The following is a 22,170-nucleotide window of genomic DNA, read 5'->3' on the forward strand; positions in this document are numbered from 1 at the left end:
AAGCATCTGGCTTGCCCTGCCACAACAAGACAAAATTCTTGTCCTTATGGAGAAGTTCAAAAATTTTTGAGCTGAGGGTCTTGGATGATTTTCAACAACTCAGTCTTGGACCTCTCCTCTACTTTATCTCTATTCATTCCATTGGTGATGTCATTCAGTCTCATGGCTATAAGTGCAATTACATGCTGGCGACTTCCAAATTTACATTTCTAGTCCAGCCCTCTCCTCTGAACTTTAGATCTGCACTTGGATGTCTAATGAGTATCTCACATTTAACCTGTCCAAAATGAATTCCTTCACCAAAACTGTTCCTCCCACTGTCTTCTTTACCTCAGTAGATAATTCTATACTCACAGTTGGTTAGGCCATCCTAGACTACTGTCTCTCACATCTTATGCCAGGAAATCCTGTTTGGTTCTACCTCCACTTTCTAACTACATCCAGAATCCCACCATTTCTCACCACTTCTACCACTAACATTCTGATTCCAGTCACCATTATTTTATGCCTGCATTACTGTAACAGCCTCCTAAAATCACTGTCCACATAGCTAATCCTTCTGAATTCTCAGTTCTTGACCTCCTCTTCTCTAATGATCATATCCTCATCCTCTATTTCTGCTACTTATTCCACCATCATTTCCTATACTGTCATTACCAAAAACTGCAACCCCTCTTAGAATCTCAAGATTATGCATCCCACTTCTGCCAACCACTCTTATCTACCCATTATGTCCTCTATTATTCCCACTCCAACATCCCTCTGACTCCCTCAGGGCCCATAATCCTTTAAGTTTACACTTTTCCACTGCCCCTCACTTTCCCCTTATACTCACTTTTCTTCTTACTGAGCTTAAATTCCATGGTCAATAATTTCTTTGTTCACATGACCTCAACTTCCTTGCCCCTCTCTCTATTGTATTCATTGGGTAAACTCCCAAACCTGATAAAATCACCTCGTCACCTACCCTGGGCCTGCACCCACACTGCTGATGTGGCTGGAGAAAAATATATAATCAAGCTGACTGATCCTGCATTCCATGCACGATCACTAACTTCAAGTAGAACATTTAACACTGCCTGGAAATCATTCTCTGTTTCCCTAGGCTTTTTACTGTCATTCTCATCCATTTCTTACTTTTTCCTTTCTTCCCAAACCTCCAACTCCTTTTCCTTCTGATGTTCAGTCTCATATGATGACATTCCTTCATATTCCAATGAAAGAAATAGAAAAAATCTGGAGAGACTTCCCCATGAGCTTCCCCACTTATCTACCTGCACCTGTGCCCACTTATTCACTCTTTTCTCTGTTCATCTGAATGAACTCTGTGTATTCCTATCTTAGACCAATCCCTTGTGCACTAGATTCCATTTGATCTCATATAATAAAAGATATCTTTCCAGTAATTCTCTCATCTTCTATATCATATTTTCCTATTTTACTGAATAATTTCCATTTGTATACATTATTTCTTTTGTCTTAAAAAAATACAAAACTCCTTGCTTGATTCCATTTCCCCTTTCTAGCCACTATGCTATTTCTCTTCTTCTTTTACAGCTAAACTCCCTGAAAGAATTGTCTATATTTACTGTCTCCAATCTAACTCCTTCCACTCTCTCTAAGCTTCATCCAATAAGTTCCATCCTCACCATTTACTGAAAACAACACTTATTAAGGTCAATGAAGCATTAGTTCTAGTTAACTTCTGACCATCTTTCACAACTCAGTCAAACCCCACTGAAACATTTTCTGACTTTTCTAAGTCAATTCATCTATTATATGCTGTCACCACTACATCACTTATCATGATTGTAATGGTATATTTTTATATAATTCTTCAATTAATGATTCTTTCTTCGTCAATGGACTCTAAACTCCGTAAGGGTAGGGATAATGTCTATATTTCTATCACAACTGTATGGTCAGTGTCCAGTGCCTGACACATGGGAGGCCACCTATAAATGTTTAGGGGAATAAATGTTTTATTATTATGACCCCCATTTTAAACTTGGGAAAAGGAGGCCTACAGAGGCAAAGATACCAGTTCAAAGGAACAACATGGATTACTGGTAGAATAGGGACTAGGAATGGTAAAACATAATGGATCACTATTGATCCATTTTTGATCCAGTTTTGAAGTTGTAATGATAAATGAGATGTGCGCCTTCTTCTCCAGCTAGGACTAAGAGAGCCTTCACTAAGCTAGTACCAATGCCATGTTTGGGCTGGACAGGACAAACCACACAATCTAGTGCAATGTCAAGCCCTTATTATGCCCATACAGGCTTAGCTGCTAGGTCAACAGAGCATCTTCACATTGTCAGCTGCTCTTCTTTCTGTATCCAAAATGCTCAGGGAGAAGGCCTCTTCCCAAAAACATTCATTTGAAATTACATCTGAGGCTTCAGAATAAGACCCTTCAGGTGCCTATCACTCATTACTGATCTACAAATTATGAACCAGGAAGATCACTGGGAGGAGTAGGAAAATCAACTTAAAGTTATAACATTAAGATCCATTGTTGGTTGAAGACCAGTAAGAAACACAGAAAAAGCACTTCAGAAATGAAATTGCTAGGCAAATAGGACTTGAGATATACAACTTTTAAGGAGTCTACTGCATTAAAAAGATCTATGTATACGAGTTGGAAGGCCATTTTGAGAATTGCAAACCACCAGGCAGAACTGTCATGAAACACACAGTTGTTTTTACTATTTTGTAAGTTATTACTACTAGATGATTACATGATTTATTATCCAAAATGGGGCACTTTGAGAATAAAAAGAGGCAACATTAAAAATTATGCAAGGACAATGGGTGTTTACCAGGACTGTCCCAGGGAAACAAACAGGACTGCTCACCCTTTTAGTAACCATTCTCCACTCATTATGCCTGGAGAAAACCAGGTACTCATTCAGTCATACAAATATCTTCATTAGGCAAATCAACAACAACAGCACTTGTCAGAATGGATAGGATACCAGTCCTATGTGGGCTTTATTAAGTCATTTTGACCCTGAATGGTCACACCAATACTTATCATCTCCAATGAATAAAAACAGAATATAGTCATTTCCTTTATCTACTTATTTTTGCTTTTTAGTATAACCTCAAATTCCTGGTCTCAAGCATTCCCCTGCCTCAGCCTCCTGAGTAGATGGGACTATAGGCTCACACCACCACACCTGGGTAATTTAAAAATTTTTTGTAGAGATTGGGTCTTGCTATGTTGCCCAGGCTAGTCTTGAACTCATGGCCTCAAGTGATCCTCTTACATGGGCCTCAGGCCTCCCACTATGCCTGGCCTCTACTTATTTTTCTTGTTCCTTCACACATGATCTATATTTAGTCTTTAAAAAGGCCATTTCTATCCCCATTTAAAGATTAATCCTGATTTAAGAAACAATATAGTGTTCTGTGCTAAGTCAAACAAAACCATTCTTCAAATTTCCAGAGGCTTCTCTCTTCCCCAAAGGTGCCATCACATGAATTACATCTTTCTTTATCAAAATTGACTTCTAGGTCGTTCGCTGAATCAGCACAGCAAAGACAAGTCACTAGCTACAAAACTTTATTGTTGGAATCAATACATATATCCTTCTGAGAAATGTTTTGAGCCAGTCACTTGATGGTTATGAACATATCAGAATCTGTTGTACTAATATATTTTTGGTTTGCTTGGCAAGGGAAAATAAAGATTATTGCAAAATTATGAATCATAAAAAAATCTATAAAATGGGAGGATCAAATACTACCAGCCCTAGTGTGTCAACAAACATTGTATAATTCAAATCAAGAAGACAATTCCATACAATTCTAACAAGGCAGATGTTGGCATGTAGAAGTGAAGCAATCTGTTATACAAAATGCAAATAGAGTTAAAAACAAATTACAAAAAATAAAAAATCAAATTTTGGTCAGAAAACCATTACTACATAAAGCCATATAAGGATGTCTATTAGTTGTTTTCTTTAAGGGGAAAAGAAATCAAGCTATTTGTTTTCTATTTATTCAGAAGGACAAATAAAGAAAGTGTTTGGAAAATATTCCTGATATTAAGTGAAGACTTTCTCACCTGCTATCTAGACTTCACAAACATCTGACTTATCTTTGTCAACCTTTAGAAAGGAGGCAATAAAACCAGTGTTTAGCCTTCAGTGGGACACTCACAACACCCTAATGAGGTCCAGAGTAATCCTAGATCGGGGAATGTCAATGTTGAGTACCTGGACTTCCACTCTTTCTCCAGGGCCCAGTCCAAGGCTCCTTCTCTTCTTTGTTTTAGAAAGTTTTGCTTCTGTTACATTTCGTATGGGAATCAGCCCTGATCTCCCCACTCCTATATCCACAAAAATTCCAAACAGAGTGGCATTTTCGACTTTGCCCGTAAGAACTGTCCCAACCTGCAGATCTTCCAGGCACACTATGCTTCTCTTGAAATCAGGCTTATCAAAATCTATAAGGAAAGGAAGAAAAGTTAGCAGTAACTAATAAGGCATTGTACTTCCTAGGCACATTAGTAGGGGCATAAAAGGAGCTGAAGACACAGGCTTGCCTTCAGAGAAAATGCATCCTGGTCAAGGAAACAGCATTTGCACACTAGAAACAATTTTTAAAAATTTACTCAAACACTTTCTTCTCCCTAAACTCTATCTCACTAGCAGGTACACACTATCACTGTACATGAGGACAGAGAGTAGTAGAGAGTCTTATTTTTCTTTCTGTGAGATGATGAGAATATATCTTTGCTCAATGAATATACAAGGCTAAATCACAAACACTGAGAAAGTAAGATCCTTGAAGACAGGAGATTGGGAGTGCCCCAACCCCATCCAGTGCTTGGTTTTTAAATTGTTTAAAGGTGGTAGAAAATACATCAACTTTTGGTTACATATGGATGAAATTCAGATGTTCTGTCTCCTTATTTCTTCATACAAATTTGGAACTCAGAAAAGCAATTCCTATCCATTTCAAATATATTCATACACTCAAAATTCATGGATTCTTGATTATCTATGGCTCAGAAACCGAAACCAACTAGTACCTAATCTTTCTCTTCTTTCAATTCAATTCATCAAACATTTATTTACTCCTATTATTATCTCCCAGCCAGGCACTCTGCTGGGTGCTAGAGATACAAAGATGAGGACACTCAGATCTCTGTTCTCAAGTTCCTTATGCCCTCTTTTCTTGCTTGCTTCAGTGTCTGTTTCTCTGCTGATTAACACTATCCCCCAAAAGGTGGGTATAAAGCATGCCAAGGAATCATTATGGCTCTAGTTAAAACAAAAACAACAACAAAGGTTTTATGAGGGAGACATTTAGAACTAACAGTTGAAATGGGGCTTGATGATCTGTGGGCTCCATTTATCCATGCTCTAAACGAGGGCCCCCTTTCCTAGGATTACTGAGTGTTGACTCTAATAACAAAGAACACATTCTGTGCTTGGATCTCCATTTACTAAGACCTCATTCTCCCCTCCACCCATTCCATTTCCTTTTCCTCCACAGCTGTTGGCTTTATCCTGATTACTTGTTAAAGCTATCCTTTACATTTGTATTAACAACTGGTCACCTTTCTTCCCCTCCCCTAGTCCAACCATACTGAAACCAAGATGTTTTAAAAATTAAGCTCTTTCCCGTAAAACAAAACAAAAACCCTCTTTAAACCCCAGATCTCATTTTCCTCATAAAATAAGAATATGCAAAGCTGGAATTGATTCTGTAGAATTTCACCTGACGCTAAAATGGTGAATTCCAAAAGCAAGAAACCTAATGCAATGTAATTTAATATTACACTGGGCTAGGACTGTGTCAAAGCAAAGTGAAACTAAGTCATTGATCACGGCCAGGGGTAGGATGGTCTCTGAGGCACCAGAGGCATTGTTTTTATGCTTGGAAATTCTTTTTTCCTCTCTTTTCTTACAGAAGTCCAGCTGCTACAGATTCCCAAAGGGTTCCTGATCAGCTGCTCACAGTTTAATTTTGCATAGAAAATTACAGTCAGGAACTACTTAACTTGTTCCTGAAGACAGTCTGGGACACTGAGAAATCAGAAAATCCTCTGTGCACCATGCAAACTTTAACACTTTCATAGCCAAGGCTGCACAGTCAGTCCACTGTCACCAGGCTGTTCTGATAAACCCAATTAGGGAAACTAAGTAGTAACCAGAGTGTTAATAAAAATAGAATTGATTATGTCACTGAGAAAACAGAAGACAAGATGAGTATGAGGAAAGGATGAGGCATTAAGAAAAGAAATACTCTTGAGACAATGGAGAAAAGAGATGTAACATAAATACTGTAATGTGGAAACACCCAAAATACTATCTGCCCCCTCAAAAGTATGGTTCATCTGCCTTCCTTCTTGGGGATGTGTTTAGCAGTAAAACAAAAGTTCTCAGACATCTTGAAAATTGTGACTTACATTAGGGCAAAGGTCAGTTCCAAAGTTTGCTTAAATAGACCTATCTGAAATTTCACTTGTCACACTGATAAACCCTGCAATAACTGGAAAGCTCAGTCCAGAGCCCAGGTACATCTGTGTTTCTGCTCAACTTGGTTGGTTGTTAATTGGACCATATATTTAGAGTGTTGATCTTTGCTCTGAGTCTATAGTAAGACTGGGATAATGGAGCAATCATCACCCTGACAAAAAAAATGAAGATGGACATGCAAATCCAGTACAGGGTACTTGCAGTTAGAGTATGTTTGCCAACCTTCTAATATAGTGGATGTAGTGGATGTGCACATCTCACACTTTTTGAGAACCACTGCTCTACTTGGTATATCCCTGCTAGACAACACCCATAGGATTCCCATAAAGGGATAACAGGGCTCCAAATGGAGATGGATTTGTCTGCTGAAACATCCACTTTGTGTGGAGGACCATCTGGAGACTTCTGCTCCCACATTTTTGGCATAGATCTTACTGGGTGTTATTTTATTTAACTTTTAAAAAAAAACTTAAAACCTACAGAATAGTTAAGGGAACAGCACAACGAACTTTCTGAGTGTGTTTTTAAATTCTCTTAAACCTTTTCAAAGAAACATATCTAACCACCTCAACATATCCTAAATCAGAATAAAAGCACCAAGCCCTAAATATGATATCATCAAAAATGGTTATGAGATGAGCGTGCAGATTCATTTAAATCTCAGGGCTTCCTGTTCAAACTTCCCTTGGGAAGTAGGTCATTTGATACCGTAATTCTTTTTCACCGGGTCATTGCTCTCAACAACTATGGCTGTTATATTTCCCTCACCATCTATCTGTGCTGAAAGTAGAGAGCACTTTTAATTAGAAGGAAAATCAACAGAGAGATATTATCTTATTTGTTCAATGGATTCAGTGACACAGAATCCAAGAACTTGGAAGACTGTAATCTAGGAAGATTCACTTTTTAGCTTGTGAAATGAATGATTTACCTTAGACTTCTGCCTCCTAGGAGATAAAAACAGCTTAAAAAAATCATGAAAAATGTGTGCTTTCATGCAAATAGTATATGTATGATGCATGTAGTCTAGTATAATGGCAAATACATGTGGATAAGGAGTCTGGAGACCACCTGGCTTCCAGCTTTGTCACTGGATATTAACTATAATGACTTTGAAGGAAGGACACTATATGTATAGAATGGGAGAAGTATTTGTTTTGCCTATGGCATAGGATTTTTCTGAGGATCCAAGGAGATAATATGAGCTTTATAAATGCAAACTGCCATAATTCAAGTTCAATTGTTTACCTGTTCGAAAGTCAAAACTTTCAGGCTGGCTGAGACCATCTATGATCACCTGTAAAGTATGGACTGTTGTTTGTAATCTTTCTGCAATCTTCTCTATTCCTTCTTTTTCAAGGAATGAATTTATTTTTTGTTGCATTTCAGGCTTTCCAATCTCACGGACTGTCCCTCCAACAGATGATAAAAACCTGCAGTGAGAGAAAAGAAAAGCCCAACACTTATCAATATTACTCCTTTTCTAATCTACTTATTCAGCTCACCCTAAAATCCATTCATCTCGGATCCACACATCATTCAATCAGTCTTTACAGAAAATATACTACGTATCCCATGTTATAATAAATAGGTGATCTGTCGTGAGGAAAAAAAGTGGAGGGATGAGAAGGAGGTTGATTTAGGTTCTTGTGCTATTTTTTAAATAAAGTACCTGCTCAGAGTCAACACCAAAAACATCTTACAGTGTAATGTTCATTATAGTTTAGTGTCATATATATTTATAGTGTCATATATATTTTCTAAATAAGGTTATCTATATTTACCTCATTTCTTGAAATTTCAGTTAGGAAAACTTATTTGAATTTAAATTAGCAAACAGGCAAACAATTATTTGGTGATACCAAATTATGATGATGATAATGATACCAACAATAATGATGATGATGATGATACCAACAATAAAATACGCATCAAGTATTGCCAATTTTTTTTTTTTTTAAGAGTCAGGGTCTCACTCTGTCATGCAGGCTGGAGTGCAGTGGTCCAATCATAGTTCAATACAGCCTTGAACTCCTGGGCTCAACCAATCCTCCCACCTCAGTATCCCAAGTAGGTGGGACTACAGGCATCAGCCACCATGTCCAGCTAATTTTTTTTCTTGGTAGAGATGGGATGTTGCTATGTTGCACAGGCTTGTCTTGAACTGGCTTCAAGCTACCCTCTCCCTCGGCCTCCTAAGTAGCTGGGACCATAAGTGTATGCCACCCCACCTAGCTAATCTTTAAATTTTTTTATAGAGATAGGCATCTCACTATGTTGCCCAGGCTGGTCTCAAACTCTTGGCCTCAAGCGGCCTTAGCCTCCCAAAGCACTGGGATTACAGGTGTGAACTACTGTGTCCAGTCCCAGCTTTTGACAAATGTATAACTCTATTCATGTGCCATATCACTGCTTTTTACTTCTGTGTGGCCGTGACAGGAATGTTACCTGTGTAGCACATTATCAAGTGCCTTGAGTATTCAGAGTCAACAGAAAAATTATGAGGGGGGATATCAAAAATAAAAAGTAACTTTCTTCCAAAATGGAAGACCTCAATTATATAATCTAAAGATAAATGTTATCTTTATTCATGTTATATATTACATAGCTGCCCTATTTGCAAAAAAATACCCACCTTTTAAAATTTCCTTTTGCTATGATCACCATTTCTTTTGCTTGCACAGCTGCCTCTCAGTTATTAATACCCAGCTTTTGAATTCAATAATAAATTGATGAACAAAAAACAATTAAAGGGTTAAGATGCATTTCCCTACAATTTCATGTGAATATCAGGCTGTAGCTTACTTTCTTGACATTCCTTGGCTGGCTATTTTTCTACACCATTAAGTTCCATTTCCTATGATTAATGGCACTTTAAAAATGTCAACACAGTAATCAGACAGATAGTGATACTAATGCCCTCAAACCCTTTCCTCTAAGGGTATCTCTAGAATACAAGAAGGGAAAAAGGAACTGTTGGAGGTTTGTCTATAATCAGAATTGGGATGTATCCTATTTGGGAGGTTGCTGCATCATCATAAACGCCATGCTTGTCATTCCAATCTTTTCTGCATTGTTGTTGTGTTCAACCAGAAAAGGCTTCTTCAGTGATACTCTGATGCTGACAATTTGGTATCTAGTGGAGAAAACTCTCCCATCTCTCACTGAGCATCTCTCTGGGTTTAAATATGTAACCCTCATATACTACTATAGCCATATTTTTGGTAAAAAACAGATTTTCCAGCATGCAGCCAATTCTCTTGGTAATATACTCTGGTTAATAGTGTAATAAAAGACCAAGGAGTTAGTGCTCGGTCTCCCTCTTTGGAAATGAGCCTCCATCCAAACCAGTGGCTAGTGAGAGATACACACTGAGTCTGTGTGTTTGTGGCTTCCTTAGCACAGTGGAGAGGCAGCTGGTATCTGTTAGCACTGATGGATGGGCAGTAGCACACAAGGGCCCTGGTGACAGGGAACAGCTGCTGGAGCTCTGACTGACGGGGCAGATGACACATGACAACCTCTGCCCACAGCCAACTTCCTTACACAACTTTCTAAATAATTCATGCCCTGCTGAGCAGGCTTCCCTGGTATTCACCCTCTTGGCTTTATTGGTCTGTAACTGGCTACTTAGCAGAACATCTTTCAAATCCTCAAGATTTTGGCTTATAATCATCTGTTAAAATGCCAAAAAGTGTATTCATGGGCTGTAAATCTAAAACTTTGAATAGCATTTTATTATTAATAAAAGCAACTAAATGGCAGAAACTTCCCAAAGAACTGTACAAGTCTTGGCTTCAATAGCAAAAACATCGGCTCAGCAGGCTACTTGGAGTTTTAAGGGTAAGGGTGTGGGGGTATATGTGTATGAGAAAGGAACACTAACTGCTATGAAAGTCACTTCCATATAAAGAATTCTGCTTATAGTGGTTGCAGATGTAAGAAGAAAATTGGTCTGTTTAACCTGGGTGCATATTTCATATATCATTTTCATTCCCACACCATAAGCCTGAGGGCATTGGTAACTGAAATCAATAAAAAAGCACCAAGTTGTACTCTTAGCTAGTGCTTCATATTGATCAACCCTATTTTTAAATGACTACAGGACATAGTCAAGTGCTTTTTTATTTTGAAAACTTTTTAAAAGTTAACAACAAGGGCACAAAAAAAAAGAGCAAAGGGAGGGGGACTATAAAATGAACTTGGAATAGCATTCAGATTGATCTCTCCCTTACTGAATTTCAAATGTATTTAACTGTATATGATAGAAAGCAATATTTTATGCTTAGTAGCCATTCAATAAACATATGCTCCTTAAATATTCAAAGAAAAATTTATTCTACGTAAATTTTCACTTTAGAATTGAGTGTGATGATTAATACTCAATACAAAGTATTTTATTTTATTTTATTTTATTTTATTTTATTTTATTTTATTTTATTTTATTTATTTGAGACAGAGTCTCACTCTGTTGTCAGGGCTAGAGTGCTGTGGCATCAGCCCAGCTCACAGCAACCTCAAACTCCTGGGCTCAAGCAATCCTCCTGCCTCAGCCTCCCAAGTAGCTGGGTCTACAGGCATGCGCCACCATGCCTGGCTAATTTTTTCTATATATTTTTAGTTGGCCAATTAATTTCTTTCTATTTTCAGTAGAGATGGGGTCTTGCTCTTGCTCGGGCTGGTCTCGAACTCCTAAGCTCAAACGATCTGTTTACCTCAGCCTCCCAGAATGCTAGGATTATAGGCGTGAGCTACCGTGCCCGGCCAATACAAAGTATTTTTTATCTTGAAAGTACCAAATAAAAATACACTACTTTATTAAGCTTGGAATACAGAAGGTAAGTGAACATATACTGATAAATACATGTCAGACATTATGGTGGATAGATATTCTCATTTAATCATGACAATAATCCTAATGGGAGGTATATGACACAGAAAAGGAAAATTGAGGTTCAGAGAGGTTAAATAACTTGCCCAAGGTCATGCAGCTCTTCTTAGTAACTGCAGTTTCATGCTATAGACAATGTATGTGTCTGTGTATAACTGAAGGTATATAAAAATTAAAGTGCTGTATTTGGTTAAGATAGAAAATAATACTTTCAGTAATATTTTACTAACACAATTTAATGTCAGATTACTTTTATTATTTTTAAAAATTTTATTTATTAATTTTTTGAGACAGAGTTTTGCTCAGTTGCCCTGGGTAGAGTGCCGTGGTGTCATCACAGCTCACTGCAACCTCAAACTCCTAGGCTCAAGCAATCCTCCTGCCTCAGCCTCCCAAGTAGCTGGGACTCCAGGCACACACCATGTTGCTCAGCTAATTTTTCTATTTTTAGTAGAGATGGGGTCTTGCTCTTGCTCAGGCTGGTCTCCAACTCCTGAGTTCAAGTGATCCTCCCTCCTTGTCCTCCCAGAGTGCTAGGATTACAGGCATGAGCCACCATGCCCGGCTATGTCAGATTACTTTTAAACGTTAAACAGTTAACACTGAACAAATCCCATAAAGAAATTATTATACACATGCTTTAAAAAAGACATTTCTCTCAAAAGTCAGTGAGTTATTAAAGTCATATTCTCATTTTCTCCACTGTCTCTGGAAGGCTTTTCAGTTCGCTAAGGACTGCTGTTTGAGCTGCTGTTTTTATTTAATATGTAATTTCATCCATCTTACTTAAAGTAAGAAAGTAGCATAAATGCAACAAATAAGCACATCATGTTCTTTTAGCACACATCTGTACAAAGTTAAAATACAGACGTTGCAGCAAAGATGATGCTTACTTTTAAAACAGAATGCTATATAAGCTAAAATCACTGATATTTTCAACAGAAACTAGTTATAAATGTAGACGTTTTCCCCTCTAAGACTAAGAAAAGTCTCAGTAAGACATTTCTCAAAGAATAAGAAATTCTCAAGATTCATAAGACTTTAGACATCGCCATTCAGTTTTATGTAATCATTTCCAGCATGGAGATTTAGGAGCTGAGGACTCGGTTCATTACATTAAAGCAACATGATACCCTACAGAGCACAGAAGAACCAGGGTGATGCAACACAATCACTTTAAAAACAACTTAATATTAGCATGTGCTTTGTGGGCAAAACACATATGATTTATAACTCCACTAAGAACCATGATATAAGGGCAAAGGATTCTAGTTGTCTACGCACTCTCAACACTTTTAAAAGACTTTCTTACTTGTTGATTTTTATCCATTAGTTTTATTCGGTTTTAAAGTAATTACATCAACAAGCAAAAAGCTAAATGCAGAAGCACATCATTTTAGAAATGAATAGGTATACACACATACAGAGCAGATCTTAATTTGTAATACAAGTAGACATAATGATTTAAAAAGAGAGTTTATACTTACTCTAAGAGAAAATCTGGCCTTGCAAACTGTGATTGTAGATTAAGGAGTGGGACACAAATTAAAGTTCAGCAATAATCTGTTATTCTAAAAAACACAGGTGCTACATGTATGAGTGTTTTCAAATCTACTGCTCTTAATATTAAAAACTGAATATAAATTCAAGGGTGGCAAACGAGGAAAACCTGCTGTTCCTTTTATATCCTTTACAAAGGAACTGAATTTACACAGGTGAGTCTACCACAGCTGCTGTTCCAGCAGTCAAATCAAAGGGACAGCCGAGTGAATTGCACTTTAATCATCATCAAGGTATCTTTTCAAACTTCTAACATCTTTGTTAAACCAAGACACTGAACTGGGCCAGAATCCTTAAAAATCTTTGTTGGTACAAAATCTGCAAGTAATTGTAAATTAAAGTAGAGTGCACTATATAGAGGCCCACAGAACTACCTATTGTACTTGAGAAGTTAGTAGATATTTGGTGAAAATAAGATTTTTAAATGGCTTTTCTTAGCATATAATCAAAGACAGAAAGTTAGAGCAAATAGTTCTCCACTAGAACTTACAGCTCACTGGCTTTTAAAATTAACATATTACAGATAAACATTTGAAAAATGTAATCCTTTCAGAAAAGGCAATGGGATTGTTCTGAAAGAGCTCTTAGGGAGTCCTACCTCAGAATATAGTTTTAAATTGTATGCAGGTATCGGCAGGGGTGGGGGCATTTTTAATGTTATTGTTTGGTACCACTTGAAGTGTCTTTAGAACATCTTCTGCATCTATGAGTAGCAGAAAATAACCAATAAGAACTAAAAAGGAGAAAGATTTCCTGTTATAGATTAAGCAATGTAGTCTGTCATTCAGAAGACTCGGTTTATAATCATCAGACTATTACCTGCTTCTAACTTCTGAAGAACTTCCTAAATGCTTCCTTCTTTTTCAAAGATCTGTTATACATGCACAGAAACTGGATACTCATTGCATGTTGCACTCATTGTATATAGGAAAACATATCCTTAGAAACCTGTTTTATTTTAAAATTTATATTCTTTAGCAATTTAGTACAGAGAATTAACTTTGTAAAAAAAAAAGTGCCAGTTAAAATGTCCTTACATGGGAGTTTTCTAAAAGTTTAAGATTTAGGATGATCGTTTTAGAAATAGTTGAAGACAGTGATCACATGGTTACATCAAAGTATCTAGGATCACTGAAATAATAACCAATAAGTAGTACTGATTATTTTTATGTAGTTTTTCCTATTTCAGAACCACTTGCCTTGCTTTGTATTATATACTGTGTAATTAACATATAATTTAAACTATAATTAAAACTTAAAAAACAAATGTATATACATATGCATCCAAATGAGTACAAGTATATAAAAATAGAAAGGTATCATATATTGAAATATTGCAATTATTGCTCTAAAGATGTCTAAACTGTTTTAGGAATTGTCTTAGAAACAAATTTATAAGGGACAAAAAAAATCAGTTTTCTCACATTTTAAAAAATAGCAAACCACCAGGCCCCCAAAAAGAGAAACAGGAAAAAAACAAAACAAAACCCAGTATTACCTGTTTGATCTTTCTCTTTCCAGTGAGTCAAATTGTTTTAAACACCACCCCATGATAAAGATTTGCTAAAATCAAGGCTCTTCAAATGAATGTGACAAAATGCTGAAGCCAATTACAATTAGTTTAGAAAACTGTACTCAGCTTTATTCAATAAACATTTCTTTACTGTGTAGGAAGACTCTATGAAAAATAATAGAGCCTTTACCTTGAATGAGCTTGCAGTCTAATTTTAAGTAATGACAGCATAATTGAAATAGCCCTCTATTTATATCTGTTATTTTAGAAGCAGGATTTTATGTGCAGATAAATAGATATTTTGAAATTGCCTAGTAAAGATGATTTCATTTAATTCTCTCAAAAATTTATTGTGGATGTAGATTTGCAGATAAAGAACCAAACCTCAGAGAAATTAAGTGACCTGCCCAAAGTAACACAACTGAGACCACAAAGTTGTAGCAGCTCAGGTAAAAGTCATAATAGATCACATTAGCACTCTTCATTAGCGCTTCCACCCCTTTATTTTGTGGGATTTTAAATGCAGACAGAGGATCTAGATCTCTGATAAAATTTGGCACCCAGGACCACTGCCTGGGAGCAATTTATTGTTACTTTTTAAACCAAATTCAAAGAAAAAAAACTTTGGCTCTTTTTGAGTTACTGAATAAGAGTTGTACAAAATTAAGTTAGTGGTTTCAAAGGCTGCAGACTCTCTACAGCTTAAAAACACTGTGTTTAGAATTAATATAATTTAATTTACTGCCTGTAAAGCCATAACGTGGATTAGAGCCTGTGAATATCTGAAAGAGGAGGACAAATAAAAAAGTAGTATTCAAAAACATACAGGATTGTAATGAAAAGCTGAAATTAAACAGCTTTGGCACCATTACAGGATAAAGCCAATGTATCAGAGGTAAAGGACTTTCTTCCCTGGGAAATAGTAATAATTTATTACTACAAATGCTGTCCTGTCAAGGAATGTTCCTTTCAAAAAATTTGACAATGCTTAACATCTGCCATTTCAATAAATCCCTGATTGTCCTCTTAATGGGCAGAGACACTGTTATTCCATTTAAAGAATCTGCAACTGAGGTCAAAGTAACTTGCTTATGGTGACATCGAGAATTAGAAGACAGGCTAAGGTTAAAATCCATAGCTAGACTGAGGGCAGGAACGGGAGGAGGGAGATAACGGGAGACTAAATCAATACCCTACTGAGTTCAGGCTCCAGACTGAGTGGTCTAAACTTGACAAAGAGAAGAAAAGAAGAAGGGCAGACAAACACTTTGGAGATGGAAGAGACTGAAGCAAGCACAACTTCATGGCTGGCTAGCAACGCTCTCTCATTCCTCCTCCACTGAGTACTGACAGGTTGCTCCAGATACGTAGAAGAGAAACCAGAGGTTTCTCCACACTCAAGAACCAGTATTCATATTCATTAACAATGTTAAATGCCCAAATTACATCCCGATTACACGATAAAACAACATTTTTTTTCCTTGTAATCCCCTGTCTTCTATGACTCAGTTTGACAGCTCCTCCTCAATTACAATAAAAATAACAGTATTAATAATTATAGCAACACTATCTTACTCTGTCCAGGTGCTAAGTATTCTACATATATTAACTCATGTAATCTTATGAGAAAGGTACTATTATTACCCCCACTTACCAGACAAGAAAACTGAGGTGCAGGGAAGTTAAGTAACATTCCCAGTAAAGCAGCCATGATGTGAACCCAGGTAGTCTGACACTGCACTACCTACAGGCTGAATGAGGGGAAAATTATGTACAGTCTCAGGTTCTTGAACTTCCTAGTTTCCTCTACCAGCTTTGCCATAAACATCATCTGGGCTGTGTCTTGGAACATGACATTAGATATAACAATCAATCAGAACCCCATAGTCTGATCATATAATCCTCAGGCAGATGAATTCTCTTTCGTCATTTTTCTCTTTTGTGAGGGCACTTTTGAAAATATGAATGTTACTTCCTGGGAACTATGGTTAAGATGTTTAGGTTTTAACTACTAACAAGAAAAAAACAAAGCCAAGTGTGATGGTACATGTCTGTAGGCCCAGCTACTTGGGAGGCTGAAGTGGAAGATTGCTTGAGTCCAGGAGTCTGAGTCCAGCCTGGGCAACATAGTAATCTGTCCATTTAACATTTTTAGATTTTAGGTTTGGCCTCTCTTTTATGGTGCTATGTCTCTTTATGAAAAGGCAATCTAATATTGTCTAACCATAGTGCCATTAGAAATTAATGTGGGATAACTAATTGATATACATTCTAAGTTATCACTTATCAAAAGCCAGAAACAATTCTGGCTTAATCTTCATGTTCAAATGCTGCCAATTCTTATAAGGCAAGTCCAGAAAAATTTGAGCTCTTTCAAATTTGCAAATAATCTCTCAGGTCTGTTTACCTAATCGGTTTTATTGCACAGCATTTGCAGTTGGATTTCTTTTCAGGCAAGTTTCCCACAAAGAAACATGTTTTTATCATTGTGGGAGTTAGTTGGCATGCCAATGTAGAACAAACCTGTGGTGAATTTAAGACCTGGGGAGGTGTGCTAGACATATTCAGTAGGCTAAGGGACTCACCCCTCAGAAGAATTACAAATCACACACAAGTCATGGGTCTTCCATTTGCTCACAGTCAAAACATGAATATCCAATCTGTAAATGTCAAGGGTCTACTGTTGCTGTTTTTTAAAACAAAAACAATTTAAACTCCCTGCATTACTGCTGCTTATTAGCTAGAAGACTTCTTTGCTGAGCAGCAAGCTAAAGTTTGAGAGAAGGCGATAAAACCTCTGAAGGCAATTCTCAAAGACAGTGATCCTTGAACAGGAAAGGGAGAGAGACTGAGCTGTGCCCACTCAGTAAGGGTCTTCAGTCTTCGCCGTATTTTCCTCTCTGGCTTGACTTGTTTTAGCTCTATGGCAGGAAGCAAGGCAGAACCTCTAAAGGGCCTCATCCTACCCCAACTACTTTTGGCCCAAGGGCACTAGTTAGGATCCATTTGTCTCATCAGGGTATCCTTGTATTATCTGTTGGGTTAATTCTACTTTTGGTGTTTAAAAGTTTTAAAACCTGATTTGTTTTTAGTAAAGTAAACATTGCCTGGCTGTTGTACCAAAGTTTCTCCCCTCCCCAGGTAAATATATTGCCAGATTATATGATTATTCCTGTCTTAGACCTGAATTTTAAATTCATGGCTGTGTACTCTCTGAAACATACTATTCTACACTGTCAGGATCAGAAATGGGTATACCAGCAGAAACACAGGGAATAGCACAGCACTAATATTACAGCACAGCCATAGATACAAATCAGCCCTTATATACATTTACCTGGTTCATTCAGATGGCGCTGCATGTCACATTCCTGCTACATAGGCTGTTAACTACTTCTAGAGACTAGTCTTTTAAAATTTCTCTCTAATGGCCAAAATGGAAATAACAAATACTACCTAATGTTTTATCAAAAAGAGTGCCGAGTGACAGTCTTGACATTAAATTTCCTGGCATTTTTCAAGTCAAATCAAGAGCACAACAACTTTCAAGCTTAACTATCTGGAGTGAATCAAATTCTTAATGCAGCAAATTCTTTGGGAAAGTGCCAAGTCTCACTGTGACACGCACAAATCAGCATAATCTGCAGCACAAAGCACTACCTCCTGGCACCTTATTGAAGAAAAGGGGGAAATCAGATACTTGCCTTGGCTCTCAGGATCAACCAAAATGGTAGGACAAAAACAGAAGAGGCATAGCAAGGGGTAGATAGTATTTATAAATAGGCTGTTTCTGGGCCTCATTCGACTCACAATATAGCAGCAATTTTACTCATGGCTTATAGTACCCAACACAATGAAATCATAGATAAGGAAGTTGTGGCAATTTCTGAATGATGACAGAAATGGTAAGAAATCCTCTTTCATGGTCTGTCTCTGCTTTTCCAGTCTATAAAATCTGGGATGGCCAGGGCCCTGGACATAATGCTCTGTGAAGGCAAATGGGATTCAGTTTGGGAAAGTCCTAAAATCCTTTCAATCCATAAGGGATTCTGAAAGAAGTACTTACTCAACATATAGGAAAGGCAATGCTAGGAAAGGGTGGTCTAGATGTTCTACCACCAGTTTTGTTTACAGAACAAAACATTGACCTCAGCCAGTTAGACTACAGAAAAAATATGTGAATTGAGCTAAAGCTAAACATTTCATTTTGTTCTATCAAAGTTATCAATTCCTGAATAATTCCCTTTCCTCAATGTTCTGAGTCATATTTCATTCTCTATTTCTATCATTTATTCTTTAATTAAACAAATAGTGCCATATCAGTCTTTGTTAGGTGCTGGGGATAGAGACGTAAATCAGATTCTTATGGTCCCCACTCGACTGGAGCTCACAACCTACACTTAAATTATTATTAAATTGCCTCTAGCCTAGCAAATCTGGTGCCAGATTTTCCTATGCAATATTTATTTTACAGGATAACTGGAGAGGCTCACAGCTTTACTTTACAATATGCTATTGTGTCATACCTCTTTTTAATCATTTAAGCCAGTGGTCCCCAACCTTTTTGGCAACTGGTTTCATGGAAGACAATTTTTCCATGGACCAGGGTGGGTATGTGGGATGGTTTGGGGATGATTCAAGTGAATTACATTTATTGTGCAGTCAAACCTCTCTGCTAATGATAATCTGTATTGCAGCTGCTCCCCAGCACTAGCATCACCGCCTCAGCTCCACCTCAAATCACCAGGCAATAGATTCTCATAAGGAGTGCACAGCCTAGATCTTTCACATGCACAGTTTACAGTAGAGTTCATGCTCCTATGAGAATCTCATGCCTCTGTTGATCTGACAGGAGGTGGGGATTATGCAGTGATGCAAATGATGGGGAGCGACTATAAATATAGATGAAGCTTCACTTGCTCACCTGCTGCTCACCTCCTGCTGTGTGGCATGGTTGCTAACAGGCCACTGATCAACACAGGTCTGCATACCAGTCTGCGGCCTGAGGGTTGGGAACTGCAGATCTAAGCCTATTATGAGTAAGTGGGGTAAAGTGGAGTACTGAGGTACATCAAAGGGAGCCCAAAAAATTTTAACATTGTTTTTCTTGCTTTTATGCAAGATGGGTCTACTTGTAAGATCCCTGATTTCTAGGATCAGTTTAATGTTCCCCCTAATTTTTTGTATTCTTTAGGATTTTTATATTTACTCTAGGAATTTTGTTGGTGATGATTTTATTCATCACTTAGAATGTGCAGAGCACTGTGGTAGGGCCTGAAAAATAAAAAAAATGAATAGAGGTGACTTATGCTCTCAAAGAACCTACCAAAGCAGAGAGAATAAAACTTATATTCACCATACTAGAGGTCAATAATTAGTAAGTGCCTTTTGTTGTAAGGCACAAAGGTTGTTCAAAGAGAAAGAGGTCATTTCCAGATAGGGATATCTCATAAGATCAAAGATGACTTTAAGGCTTTTGGACTAAGAAACAGAAAGGACGAATTGAAATCATTTGAGACTAACCATAGTTGGAATAAGATTTTGGGGAAAGACCTGGGGTTCAGTTTTAGGCGTGTTACATTTGAAATGTTGAGTAGGCAATTAGATATTAATATATGTACCTGAAGTTTGGAAGAGTGGTTTGAACTAAGGAGTCCAAATTTAGGAGTCACGTGCTTATGACAGTCCTTAAGGCCAGGAGACTAGAAGAGATTAACAGGGGAGTGATCATCGTTTAGTTCACTAATTTCTTCCTTTTCTGCTCCCCCTTCCAATACACTGAGGTTCCACTTCCTTCTTCACAGTGTCTCTGGTATTCATATTATTTCTGTCATTCATAACCACAGTTACTGTCTTTCATGCCCTTCATACAATCTGTCAGCAAATCCTATTGGCTCTACTTTCAAAATATACCCAGAACCCAAACACTTCTCACCACTTCTGCTATCATCATCACTTTCGCTTGAATTACTATAATTAGTCTAACTGGTCTCTCTGCTTCTGCCACTGCCCATTCTTATCTCTTACAAGGAGATCCTTTACACATGTAAATCAGATCATGTCACTCTTCAGCTCAAACACAGCCATGGCTCCAGAATTAAGGCTGTGTCCCTGTGATACCTTCCCAATGCTCTTTTGACCTAATTTTCTACTTTTCCCTTCCTTGTTCACTCTGCTCTGGCCACAGTGGTCACCTCGCTATTCCTTGACTATGCCAGGCCTGCTTCCACATTTGGACCTTCACATTGTCTGGTTCTTCTTCCTGGAACTCTTTCTCCAGATATCTGCACAGATCTTTTCCTCTGTAAAGACTTGTCTCAAATGTCACCATGTCAATGAGGACTACAATGACTATTTAAATTTGCAAGCCCTACCCATAATTCTGGCTATTCTGGTCCCACTACTCTGCTCTTTCCCTGTTTCTCACAGCACTTTATCATACTGTGTAATTCATTTATTATGCTGGTTGTATACTGTCTGTTTTTTTCAGAGCAGGGATCTTTGAATGTATTTCAAGATTGCATAACAGTACTTGGAATACAAGCAGGCACTCAAAAGACATTTGTTTAATGAATAAATGAATGAATGGGTTTGTCAGTTCTAGACTAGGTTAATAGAAAGATAGTAGTGCCTTTAGCTATTCATTATGGGAAAACAGAGGAAGACCAAGTCTTTTTGTTTACTAGTTTATCTTCTTTTTGTGTGAGGCTTGTGAGGAGGACTGATCAAAGAAGAAGGAATTGTAAAGCTGGGGAGAAAGGCGGGTACAAGTCTCAGTTTTTGATATATTGAGTTTGAGCTGCTAAGGTACTCATGAGAAAATCTCTTGAAAATAAATGAGAAGGTTGAGCTAGAGCTTCAGAGAAAGGCCTGAACTAGAGATGTTAAGATATAGGATTGGAATTGTATGAAGTAGGTGATAGAAATAGTTATTTGAATGGATGCAATCATCCAAGGGAACATGTAGAATAAGAAGAAAAGAAGGTGAAGCTCAAAAACTCAAATATCTAGAAGGCCTGAGGAAAAAGAAAAACAAGAGAAGATGGAATATGACAACAAAAGTCATAGGAAGATAAGTTGATGTCAAATGTGCAGAATGGACAAAAAATTTAAGGATGGAAAGAGGTCACTGGTTTTGATAATCAGGATGCCATTATTGAGAGGGTAATTTCATAAGAGAGGTAAGGATGGAAGCCAATCTGTATAGGACTGTATAGAGAAGGTAGGCAGGAAAAAATTAGAAACAGATAATTCTACTAAGAAGTTTGACAATGAAAAGAAGGGGCAATGGGTTAGATTAGAAGTTCACAGGGAAAGTGAGCTTTTAGCTTTTAGGAAGTGAGGAATGGGGAGACCCCAGCAATCCTAAGTCTGTGGGCTAAAACAATAGAAAGAAGTGGAGAAGACATTAAAGATACAAGAGACAGTCATAAAACTTTATAAAGCCAAAAGACTTTATTCATTTAGCTGCTACTTTCCCCCTTAATTTTAGAAGTGAAGCAATTACAACACAGAGATCAAGACAATGGCCAAGATCAAGAGTTCTCATCAGCAACATGGGAGAAGTGAGGGTGGAGAGGGAAACAGAATAAAAAAATGGAAAATCAGCTTAGGGAAGATGGGCCAGAAAGAGTGAAAACATGGAGACAATCTGAGGAAGGGGAATGTATGGTAGTTGTGAATTTTTTCAGTGAGGTAGGCACTGAAGT

The 22,170-nt window shown here is 37.5% G+C and overlaps 1 protein-coding gene across 4 annotated transcripts in view; it reads right to left on the minus strand.

The window, feature by feature from the left end:
- Positions 1-22,170, minus strand: part of SRBD1 (S1 RNA binding domain 1) — a 234,458-nt gene that overhangs the window by 18,080 nt on the left and 194,208 nt on the right. For 2 of the 4 annotated variants that reach the window (XM_012755996.3, XM_020288584.2), the window contains exons 20-21: positions 7,746-7,930; positions 4,227-4,456 (exon numbers count right to left, since the gene is read on the minus strand). In XM_012755996.3, coding sequence (XP_012611450.1) covers positions 4,227-4,456; positions 7,746-7,930 — 415 coding nt within the window. Of the gene's footprint in view, positions 1-3,558; positions 4,457-7,745; positions 7,931-22,170 lie in introns of those variants that run through there. The other 2 variants (XM_012755969.3, XM_012755966.3) reach the window with 1 other exon arrangement.

The sequence above is a fragment of the Microcebus murinus genome, chromosome 3, assembly GCF_040939455.1.
Source record: "Microcebus murinus isolate Inina chromosome 3, M.murinus_Inina_mat1.0, whole genome shotgun sequence".
Lineage (NCBI taxonomy): Eukaryota > Metazoa > Chordata > Mammalia > Primates > Cheirogaleidae > Microcebus > Microcebus murinus.